This window comes from Rousettus aegyptiacus, unplaced genomic scaffold (assembly GCF_014176215.1).
Source record: "Rousettus aegyptiacus isolate mRouAeg1 unplaced genomic scaffold, mRouAeg1.p scaffold_m13_p_5, whole genome shotgun sequence".
NCBI lineage: Eukaryota > Metazoa > Chordata > Mammalia > Chiroptera > Pteropodidae > Rousettus > Rousettus aegyptiacus.
This window is the reverse complement of record NW_023416308.1, coordinates 78,549,784-78,562,538: the sequence shown is the minus strand read 5'-3', so window position 1 is coordinate 78,562,538 and position 12,755 is coordinate 78,549,784. Positions and strand designations below refer to the sequence as shown.

General features: G+C 32.6%; 1 protein-coding gene across 1 annotated transcript; it reads right to left on the bottom strand.

The window, feature by feature from the left end:
* Nucleotides 1–5,351: 5,351 nt before the first annotated feature.
* On the bottom strand, nucleotides 5,352–8,286 carry LOC107506003 (olfactory receptor 52Z1-like). The gene is made up of 2 exons (XM_016136458.2): nucleotides 8,274–8,286; nucleotides 5,352–6,310 (listed from the first exon to the last, which is right to left on the bottom strand). Exons 1-2 carry the CDS (start codon nucleotides 8,284–8,286, stop codon nucleotides 5,352–5,354), a joined length of 972 nt encoding a protein of 323 aa, XP_015991944.2.
* Nucleotides 8,287–12,755: the final 4,469 nt, after the last annotated feature.

The window sequence follows — 12,755 nt, the reverse complement described above, 5'->3', positions numbered from 1 at the left end:
GCTAGGTGAAGGATAGTCATATGGTAGGCTTCAGAACTCTAATCAGAACAGGCTCTGGAAAACAGGCTTGTATAAGAATTTTTGAGGCAACTGAATCCATTTAGAATTGTGTCTCCTGAAAAGAACTGTCTTCATCTTAAAACAACATTTAGACTATGTTATGGATTAGGACTAGACTGCAACTTCCCTTGAAAATCAATTTCTTCATGGGCTCCTCTGCTTAGTTCGGCCTGTCAGAGGAAGGCTGATGAACCAAAGGATGAAAGTGCACATGTATCAATCCTATATTCTGAACAAATCTTAGAAATCTATGATATTTGAGCAATGTTTTATGCTGCTCAAAGCAGTTTAAATACATTATGTAATTTTACATTTACAAAACCCTCTGGACTACTCATTTCTTAAGGGTTGATATAAATATTAAAAACTTTGTATTTATACTTGGGTTTAAATTCTAGTGCAATGAGTTCACATTACAAGTGAATTAACTGTTCTTAGCTTGTTTGCTTATCTATGTCATAGGTATGATGACCTACTTACAAACTTTCTTAAGGATAAAATGGGATAATGCCTGCAATGCAACTGCCATAGTCCTAATGGAAGCTCAATTCATGTGTTTAATTGCTTATTGTAAAGAGAATGGTAGAGAATGTAGCCTTTATCAAGAAAATGTTAGGTCATTTGTTTTATTCTTTCCAAAAAGCAGATGTGTTTTTTTTTTCTCTAATCCCTCTTTTTCTCCATCCTGTAGTCAAATAAAAAAAAATGTTTTGTTGAAGATTGATCCCTGAGTATGTCTAAAAAATTTAATATCAAAACTAGGAAACTGTTAATGTACTACAGTGTTTAGGGATTAGTGTGGACTATAATAAATATATTGAAATTATTTACCAGAAAAATCACACTCTTTTGTTTTTATTCATTCATTAATTCGAACAACGACAAATCTATGAAAAGACATGATTTCTTCCAACTAACAATATACATTATAATAAAGAAGAAAAATATGCAGAAATATAAAATATATTATGATAAGAGATAGAAGACAGGTAAATCTGTCTGGACAGACTGATGTCAATGATAGTAACTGAAAATTGTCATTCGTACCTCATTACTATGAGCCCGTGTTGTAGTCCATTTTCAGAGATCCAGTTCAATATCTGCGTGATCCAAATGCATTTTTTCATACCTTTTCCTTCACTGAATCATCTGTGCTCCTGGCCATGGCCATTGACCCATATGTGGCCATCTGCCACCCTCTACAATATGCTACCATTCTCACCCCAAGATTTATCACTAACATTGGAATTGCCTCCCTGCTAAGGAATAGGAATTGCCACCCCGTGCTCCACCCAATCCTCTATAGTTAAAATCAAGCACATTTTCCAAGGAGTTCTCCACTTCTTCTCCCTCAAAAAATCAGTTCTAATGTGATGTAGGCAAGTCATCAAGACAATGATGGCTTTAGTGTTTGTGATGTAAATACATAGTGATTTTTTCACTCTAGGTATGCTGGCACCAGAGCGGAACCTGCAGAGCATCATGAAAAGGTTCTGGAGGAGAAAGTTTTACCCACTGGGAATATATATCTCCTTAACATATGCTTCATAAATTCCCTTTATGAATATTTTAGAGTGGAGTGTGTCGGAAATAATTTCCATCTATTCTCTCCCAATTCTAATTCCAACCCTTAATCAAGCTCACTTATTCATGAAGTTTTCCTTGAATGTACTGAAGCCATATTACTTTGTTTCTTGACATTCTATATTTTTCAGAGACTCTTATATTACCTTTCTGCTTAAATAAATGTGTTCGTAAATCTGCATATTCTATCTTTCTTAAAGATGAAAAAAATGCTATTTTAACTTATAAATTCTTATGATTCATCAACATTATTTTTAAAAGTTTGTACATATATTCTGTCCTTTCTGAGAAGATTTAGTTCCCTCGGGAATAGAAAGGGGCAATCTCCATATTTTTTTCTTTTAATTAATCTTTAGAAATAATTTTAATCTTATAAAAAGCTGAGACAGTAATTTTTGAAAGCCCTAAGAGACTGTCATATGAAACCAGTGATTATAATCCATTGGATTAAATGTATCATAATTATTATTTAGGGTAAACTATTTATTTAAATGTAAAAAAAAAATAACTCATTGATGCATAGCTACTTATGTTATGGTATCAGAAGACAAATGATGCAGGTTCCTTAATATTTATCTAGAACCCTTTTAAATATACAACATGTTTTTCTTATAACTCTGAAACTAGCACATGGCTGTGCATAGGGTTGTATAAAAAAATTTCAAACTTAATTGAATATTTTTGGTTTATATGTCTACATTTGTTCAAAGATAAAAAAGGTGGAAGGAGACTACAGTTTTTGATATTTGTATATGTCAAAGTAGAATATTTTTACATGTGTTATTCTAGCTACTGTAGGAACTGCACCTCAAGTGGTTTGCTATCTTGTAAGAATCAGCACTATATTTAATTTAAAGAGGTATTTAATTATTATTGACTATATAAATGATAAAGAAATGAATCATTAAATAGAGAATGACTAGTTGATTTTTTTTTTTTGGAGGAAAATATTTGATCTGCCATGAGCCCACATTTTGTATAATAAAAGACTTGACTAACTTAAAATTAGGATTTCAATATTCAGGCGTATGGAGTACATCTAGAATTTCCATGAACCTATTTTTGCTCTCTGGTTGAATTCAGCTAGCCATGTCTGTTCCTACACTCATTATCCTATTTCTCGATTTTACTTCTTATTACCCTTCTCTTTCAGTATATTCATCTTGATGAAAGAGACATCAACTAAAAATAAATCAAGTCATGTGAACATCAGAATTAGATAATATTTAGCGTAATAAATAACTAAAACAAAACTGATAGAAAAACATTTTTGAGGAGAATGTAAACACTGCCATCAGCTGTATGCTGTGTAAATAACATTTAACTATTTATAAACATATTTAAAATATAACCTTCAAATACAAAACATATTTTTTAACCTCTGGATGCTGAACGCATCTTTCCTAGTGCTTGTACTCCAAAACATTAAAAGTTTTATCAATTTTTTATGAACAGAAATATATTAAAACTATTGCATCCTAGATTTTTGCATTTCATGTACCAGTAAAACTATTTTAAATGGATATCTACATAGCCTAACCCAAGTTTTGAGTTTACAAATTATTATCTACTATATTAGCTCCTAAAATTTATTAATAGAGTTATATTATATACATAAAATATGTTTTACTAAAAACATTTAAAAAACACATATTCTCAAAATTGAGATAATTCTTCCCAGAAAAATATGGTTGGGAAAAAGATGAATGATTAAATCTGTAAATGAATAAACAAATGAATGAATGAATGAATGAATGAATGAATGGCAAGGGTTGTATTATGAATGGAGAGCAGAAGCATCATCTATTTTTGGAGTCATAATGAAATCTGGATTTCAGTCTTCTGGCAAGCAGCTATTGCTTGTAAAATAAGAAGCCTTTTTTATTCTGCCTAAAACTATAATAGAATTGAGGCATCTATCTTATTTGTATATAAATTTATAAATTAAGAGATGTTCTTACTCATATGACCTTGTTTGATAAAGTCATGCATATTTATTTGCCTTCTGAAAGCATTCTCTGCCTTCCTGCAGAATTTGTAAGATATCCAGAAATTCAAATAATAATTCATGTTTGTATTTCAATCCCTGATCATTAAGCAAAAAATAATAATAATAAAATAAAATAAAATTCAGTTTAATTGTTTTTATAATGTCAAATGTTATCCTTTGGGTTATTCATCAATCATTTTTATGCTGCAGAAGGTCCTTTGGGGCAAAACACAATGGCAAGAAAAAAATAATAATGGAGACAATCTTTATTCCTTTCACCACCTTTGATATCTTCTATACAAAATATTGCTGCAAAATACTTCAGTACCCCACTAAGTCAATAATTTATTAAGTCTAATCACTTGCACAATAAAAACATAATTTCTTTAAAAAAACTGCCATGTGTATAAAAACTGGATTTCACATGGCTTCTAGAAATAGCCATATCCATTTATGTAAAGAATAATATAAGTATTTTCAAGACATTCAGTGAAAATAATTCAATCACTAGGCCATGTATATGTTTATATTATATTCATGATGCACTTTTTTATTGTTTGATACCAGCTCTTTTATTAATCAAGATGTGAATATTTTCCAGTGAAAAAAAATAATTATGTTGTAGGATTATGGTAGATAGGTTTACAAATGATAAAGTATAGAATGGTACTATAGAATGAAATTAGTAAGAACGTTTGGTGTAAAAAAAAGCTAAACTAGGAAAATTGCATGGGTTTGTATAAAAGAGCCAAATTAATTCAGTGAACATAATCCTTATCATTTTACCATGATTTCCTTTCTTGAGAATTGCCCTGACACAATTTCATTCCCATTAAATCAGAATATTAGGGACATAACAGATTGATCCAGGTTTAGCAATCTGACCCAATATAGGACAATTAAACTTCTTGTTCCATAATCACTGCAGCTGGGACAGGATAGTATCACCAAATCCATTAGAGAAGTGCACACTCTCCTGCTGTTGCAGTTCTAAAGAATCATGGATTTTGTCCTTCTTGAGTCATAAATATTTAAATCATCCTTGGATATCATGATGTAACTCAGATCCTGCTCTTTTGTTTACTTAATCTAACCAAGAACATTTCTATTGTGTACAATCAAAAGGATCTTCATTGCATTAAGGTTTTAAAAAGATATGAAATTGATATATTTTCTTGAAGCTAAAGAAAGGTTTTTGAGAAGGAAAAGAAGTACTTTAACTATAGGTCTTATATAATATATAAAGACATGTCAGGGAGTTTGTTACATAAAATAATTAGCACTTATTATTTTGTTAGTTAAGGCATTTATCTATTCAACAAATATTTATTAAATAACTTGTATATTCTGCGTCCTCTGGATATAATGATGAGGTTGGAATTGGAACTAATCCCTGAACTTACACAGTTTACATTTTGTCCTGTCTATAGATAATTAACACGGAAGAGGTATTGTGTATTACCAAAAAGATACTTAAATCCCTGTGCTGTTGCAGTGACATTTCACTGAGATATTCCTTGATGGAACCTGAGCAGTTCTTTTGGTTTCCTGTTTACTAGTGTTAGAAAGATAGCACCTAGAAATATAAATATTTCAATCTCTGTCCAGAGGTAAGGTGGTCTGGAGATAGATCTGCCCATATTGATGCAGACTTGACATTTAAACCTGGCCCTCCATCCTGGACTGCCCATTTCCTTGTTGCTTCAGAATGCTTAGGTCATTTTGGTTGGTTACAGAACCCTAGTACTCGCATCCTTATCACTTTTGTCTTTACTCCATAAACAATGGGGTTCATGGTAGGCGGCACCAGTAAGTAGAGGTTTGCCAGGAGGATCAAGGCATGCCTGGGCACATGGTTTCCAAAGCGATGGGTAAAGAAGGAAAAGAAGGCCAGAGTATAGAATATCAAGATGACACATATATGAGCTCCACAGGTTCCAAAGGCCTTTGTCCGGGCCTCCCAAGAAGGTAGTCTGAAGATTGTTCTCAGGATTACCCAGTAGGACATGGAGATGAAAACAAAGTCCAGCCCTGTAGTGAGAAGAGCAGCAGTGAGCCCGTAAATGCTATTAAGGACAATGCTATTGCAAGCCAACTTGGCGATGCCCATGTTCTCACAGTAGGTATGGCGGATGATATTGCTCCGGCAGAAGTGCAGACGGAGAATCAGGAGGACACCAGGGGTAACTACAGCCACACTCCGAGCCACCAGTGTCAGGGCCACCTTGCTAATGAGAGAGCCTGTAAGTAGGGTTGCATAATGGAGTGGTGCACAGATAGCCACATAGCGATCAAAAGCCATGGCCAGTAGAACAGCAGATTCAGAGAGGAACAAAGCATGAACAAAAAACATCTGTGTGAGACATGCAGGAAATGTTGACAAGGAAGGGCCCTGCCAGAAGATGAGAAGCATTTTGGGCACTATGACAGTACAAAGGAGGACATCGTTGATTGCCAGCATGGCCAGGAAGATATACATGGGTTCATGGAGGTTCCTGTCCCAAGCCACCACTGCCATAACCAAGCCATTGCCTATCATGGCCAAAAAGTACATGAAGCTGAAAGGGATGGAGATCCAGAACTGTAAATCTTCTAATCCCGGGACTCCAGTCAACAGAAAGGCAGTGAAGTGAGTGGATGTATAGTTGCATGTTGTTACAGAGAGGTAGCCAAAATCTGTTACATGAAAAACAGAGAAAAGAGCTAGAATAAATAATAGTAGAAAATAAGTATTTCTTCCTTCATTCTAGTCAAGTTCAAACCATTAATTTTGGCATGATGAAGTAGGAGAATAAAATGGTCCGAGAAAAGTTACCAAATAGCTGTATAATTATGGGAAAACCACTTCTCTTTTATGAGACATCTTGTTCTCACTGAAAAAAAAAATATGAATCAGAAAATTTGAGCCAAAGTCTTTAATTTTGTAATATTAATTATAACCACATAATTTATGTATATGTTTTTAAATTTTAACTGTGCTATTATTTTTTGCCTTCTAATTTGATAATAAATTATTAAATTTTAAAAAGTTATTATTTTTCTCTCTTTGTTCTTCATAATACAGAAAAAAACACTGGAGGTAATTAATATTACATTGTTTGATGGACAAATTTAATTAGGAAATGGGTTGGATGGTAGACTGATATATGACCAGAGCCATTGTGAGTACTCCAATTTTTGTTTCCCATCCTGAGGGTGTGAGAATGTGAAATATGTTCCTTTGGCATAATTTTTCCATAATAAAGAAAAAATATTTTACTCATCTGTCTCATTTGAACTCTTAAAGATAATTATTGAAGTAATGGGAGAATTAAACTCCTATGCAAAGTTATAATATCATGTATATCCTAATAAGCACTAACTCAGGGATCATGAAATGTAGTCAAAGAAGACAAATAAAACTTCAGAGTACAGAATGTTTTCATTCAAAATAATAAAGCCACTGAAGAATGTCAAGGCCCGTAATTATTCAATACCTATCATTGAAAGAGCCTTCTACAGAATAGTGGTCAATTTTCACATTCACTAATTAAAGAACAGGCTCTAATTTTAACATGTTTTTAAAATTGGTAATTCTTACTTTTAATATATCAAATAATTATAAAGTAAAAAAAAAATAACTTTCTTGAAAAATGCTTCAAATAAAAAATTACTTTTTACCAGGACTATAAAACATCAATTCGATTAGTCGAGTTTGTAATCAAATGCAGTACTTTTGACAAAGGCACCAAACACATTTTAACTGCAAATTTTAGGAAGTTTCAAAGTTATAGATAATAAATGCTATTTGATCTAAATAGAGCCACTAAAATCTAGAATCTGCACAGGCTCCAGTTTTCACGTGGGGTTGTTACACCATCAATGGAAAACTACACTGTATGTCAAGATCTCTACCTATTGTCCTTTGAGCAAATTGAAATTCGTATTAAATATTCTAACCTTTAAGAAGGAAATAGGACACATGATCGCATTATCAACATTGTTAATCTTGTTCTCTCTCACAGTATTTTTCTCTTTCTCTTTCTCTCTCTCTCCGATTAAGAAGATGAAACAAAATTTTTCATCAAAAGACAAACATATAGAATATGCTAAGTGGCTTTTAATAAAATACCAAAAGAGAGATTTTTTTGAATAGTTAATTTGTTTAAAAAATGGTTAATTCTCTAAAGCAAAACAAAACAAACAAAAAAAACCACTTTTTTTTTCTTAGCCTTGTAAGACTGAGGCTTCACTTCATTTATCTGATCGTCTCCCAGCAGTTCCTAGTTTTACTGTGCAACCACTATAATGAAAATATTACCATATTTAAACAGAAGACATATCTCATATCAGCACAGGAATGGGCAATATAGCACTAATGGTGAAAACAATAATTACAAATATTTATCAGTGTTTACAATGTGCTAAAACAGTCCCCTAAAAACTTTTCTAACCACTTTATATGCATTGTCCAATATAATGGTCACAACTACTATATGAAGTAACTATTGTTAATATCCCAGTTTTACACAAAGGGAACTCAGGTACTGAAGGACTTTCTCAAGGTAACATCACTAATAAGTACATAAAGACTATTTTAAAATCCAGGCATCATAATTGCAGAACTCGCAATTTTAACCACTAAACTATTCTAACTTACCTTTTAAGTGCATGACGTTTCTAAATCTTTGAGAACACAAAAGGCAGATCTTGAATTTCCTCCTACTGATATTATTAGGTCTTAAATCTTAGGTCTTATAAGTCAGACAGTTATGACTATATTGTACATCAATATTTATAAAAGCAACTCAAGAAATCACCTCTGGGCCGAGAAGTCTTTGGGGCATTTTACATGCAGAATGACTGCTTAATACCTGAGAGCCATAGTCAATATTTGGATTAACTGACTAAACTAGTCTTTCATAATTAACAGTTCACATGTATCTGTACACCTTCATTAGGAGAGGAATATATAAGCTTTGGTTACAAACCCCAATTTTTGGTGGAGATTATACGTGATAAGATTAAGGAAAAATACAAATGTATTATTAATTAAAAGGAGTTTATGGATATATGTTTACTTGAGGAGAAAACAAAAGTTAACTCATTAAATGTTGAATAGCCAAAGAAGTGAGACAAGTTTATTACCAACGTTGAAGAATACCAGGAAAATAAGAAGATTCCTTTAGTGGAGATAAATAATTATGATGCTACTCAGTGTTAAAGATGAAATTAATGCTGGTTATCTTCATATGTAATTTTATTTTCAAAATTAATTATATTTGTAGCTTTGTGTACTTCTGAACTCTGAAATCATGTGCCTTCCTAGTTAAAAGTGATCTACTAAATCACCTATTTTAACACTAATGACTGCCTTCATCACCAATGTTGAAAAATTATTTAGTACCAGTCAGAAAGCACTGAATAATACAGAACTATGCTGCCTGTTACGCTGAAGAACATTAGAAATAGTGTCCAATAATATGATATTCTTTTAGAATTTTCCTACATGCCAAAATACAGATCTCAGCCTCAGCTTTGTACTTGTTCTTACAAGATAGTGTCTAAGCATAAATATCTATGTTGATCCAAAACAAAATCATCTATTCAATTGGTTTTCTCTAATGCCCTTAAGATTTATGTATTTTTTCCTGGTTCAGATTATGGCTTTGAGTCTTTTTTATCCACTTTGTGGTTTACGTCTAAAATAATTTGTGACAATTCATCAACTTCTTTATTCGTTCAGTACATATTTTATAGGTCACATGCATGCCAGCTTCCTTGTTAGTATAAATACATCAGTGAAAAAAATGTATATGTTCCCTATCTTAATGAAGTATACACTCTACAAAGAAAGAGAGGGAAAAAAGAAAATATGTTGTTTCCCAGATAAGGCAAAGGCATTGATAAATGAGAAACTAAAAATAACAATGGCAGAAAATAACCATCTGTTTTCTAGAGAGTCAGGACTAAGGACAAGGTGGGCTGGTGATAGACTGTTTAGAGGCACAGGTGAAGTAATGAGTTAAATTTACAAGCTCCTACTTTACCATACAATCTTTTAGAAATATTACAAATTTCTCATGAATGTCTAGAAAACGATGCTTTGTAAGCATAATGTTGTGGAAACTTTAGGTGTTTTTGTTTGTTTATTTTCTTGCAATAGATATAGCAAAGCCATAGATATAGGAAAGTAAAATGTGGGATCAAGGAATATGTAAGGCCCTATACAACCTTTGAGAAGTTGATGTACTGGCTCATGAAGTACCTCTTTCTCCTTCTTAGCAGGTTACGCTGCAAATGAAACCAATCTAAAGCACTATTATTTCTCTACTTTTATGTTATTTTAATGACTCCATAGAGGCAAAAAGCATTTAAAGTTGGTCCTGTCAAAACAAAATATATCTTTCCTCTATCAAATATTCTAGCAACACACTCTCCAACAGATGTTAAAAGTTAATAGCCTACTTTTATCTACATTTAATTAGATCATTTTATACATCAAAAAAAATTCTAATCAACAAATAAAAATACGAAACAAAGGTTACTACTTGGCCTGCCAATACACCAGTTAATGTCTGTTCTATAATTTTCTGCTTAGTTTTATAAACTTTATATGTGTACTTATGAATAGATGTCAAAGAATTGGTCATATACATCGTAAAATTGAATACTATTTTTATAAAGTAATATCTAAATAAGATACAAATTTCATAATTAAAAGCTGAAAAAAATTAAATATAATTTCAGGGATAGATAGTAAAAAATCATAGAAGAGATATTTGTATTGGATATTCATCAGAAGTTAAATTGCCATCAATATGGAGTCAGATTATAGCATGGCCTATACTGGATGCTTTATGTTCTGTATTACAGATCTTTCAACAAATCCACTTATTTGCATGGATATTGGAAATTTCTGACCACATAGATTATTGAGAACTTACTCTTTCTTTGTATAATTATTTTTTATCTATTTTAGTTGAGTTACTTGAGGAAAATAAAAGATCATAAAATGTTTTTGCTATCTTCAAAAACTTCCAGAATAGTGAGAGAGACAGACAAGTAAATGAGTATTATAAACACAGGAATATTTCTCAGTGATATATGCTTCCTTTGCTCAAGTTATGTTGAATTCATAGGGATTATTCCAGAAATGTGTAAAAGATCTGAAAGTCCTTTCTATGATAATATCAATAGATTACCTAGAATTCAGGTGTGCTAATCCAAACTTTCTTACTCTAGAGACAAAAGACTATTGAATCCTACACTCCAAAGTAGACATGTTTTTCATTTGTTTGTCTGTTTTGTTGTTGTTGAATGCAATATACAGCAGGTTCAGAACAAGAGAGATCAATAGGTATATACAGTCCATGATTATGTGCACCATAGGTGGAACATGTTTTCCACAGTGATGTATGACAGATATGCTCAGCAGAAGGACACAGACCAATAGCACAGCACAGATGTGAAAGACACAAGTAAGGGCCTTGCATTGTTCTTTCCTAGAGGCAATGCCTAGCACAGAGACAGAATCTTCAAAAAAGAAAATGAGTATGGAGTCCAGTCCATGGGTGATGAGAATGATGATGAGGCCATAGATGCTATTGATGCTGTGGTCAGAACAAGACAACTTGATATCTGGGTGTGCAGGCAGTATGAGTAGAGGAGCACATTAGCCTTCCAAAATCTCAGTTGCTTAATGAAGGGTCCTGGGAAGATGACGGCCACAGCCCATAGCAAAGGCCCTACACCCATCTTGCCAATGGTGGAATTCATCAAAGCTGTAGTTTATCTAAGTAGGTTGAAGAAAATCACATAGTGGTCAAAAGCCATGGTGAAGAGGATGCCAGACTCCATGAAAGTAAAAACAGGGATGAAGAACATCTGGGTGAGACAGGGATCAAAGTCTATTTCAGGAACATTGAATCAGAAAAGTGGTGGGCAGGGTGGCAGCATAGTCTCAGGTCACTAGCTGCCAACAGGGAGAGGAAGAAATACATGGGTTCATGAAGTGACTGTTCCATTCAAATAACTACAAAGATGGTATGTTACCATATAAGCAATTAGGCAGAGGGCACGAAGCAAAATGGATGTTACTGATGCAAATACACCAGGTTAGGGAAACCAGTCAAAAGAAAAGATTTATAGGTACTACTGTTGAAAACAAAACAAAAACCATGATGTCTACTTTGGAGTGGAGGATTCAATAGTCTTTCGTCTCTAGAGTAAGAGAGTCTGGATTGGCGCACCATCATCATGATTCTTATTTCATGAAATATACAGTTTGCACTTATGCTTATTACATAAATCACTTTCATCACCTTTTCAAAGCTATAGTAAAAGAAACATGCAGGCACTAGTAAACTTTTACTCAAGAAATTATATTATGAAACTCATATCAACTATTATTTAATTTTCCCATATAACACTATATTAATCAAAACATGAAATATCATATATAAACAGTGCCTATGAATTTTCCTTCTACTTTTTAAATATAAAATATAGTATGATTGCTATGAGAGGACAACCTAAAACTAGTTTAAAGATAAAAGTCTAGGGGAATAGCTAGAAAGTGGAAAAACCTCTTTCTTATTCCTATGCTTATTATTCTTCATGGCTATTAAAGAAATTGAGTGACAGAAATATAGGCAGAGATAAATGTCATCATACAGAGTCCCTATCTTTGAAGGGAGAACAGCCTCACATGCCTGATTAAATTTGAATCGTCCTCTACCAATACATAATCCTATGGTCATGTGAGGATAAAATGCTGGTTCCATTCAATGTATATATATTATTTCTCTCTCATCTTAATCTTAAAAGCATAGAAGAAAGAACAAGACTAGGGCTCAGGAAATCCTTCTGCTATTTCTACATCCAACACTAGCTATATGATATTGGTTAAACTGCTTCTGCTCTCTGAACTAAGTATTTTTCTTTTAATTGTAATTACTTTAATAATGTGGAGTTAAGCAAATAATCTTCTAAAGTCCTTTCCAATGAAGATCTATTTATTTAAAGTTATAAATTTATTTCTAACAAATATATAGATACATTTTTAAAAAAAATGATTATGTGCCTACAAAACTGCAAAATCTCAACACTGTTCTTTGTAGTCAAAATACAAACTAGACCA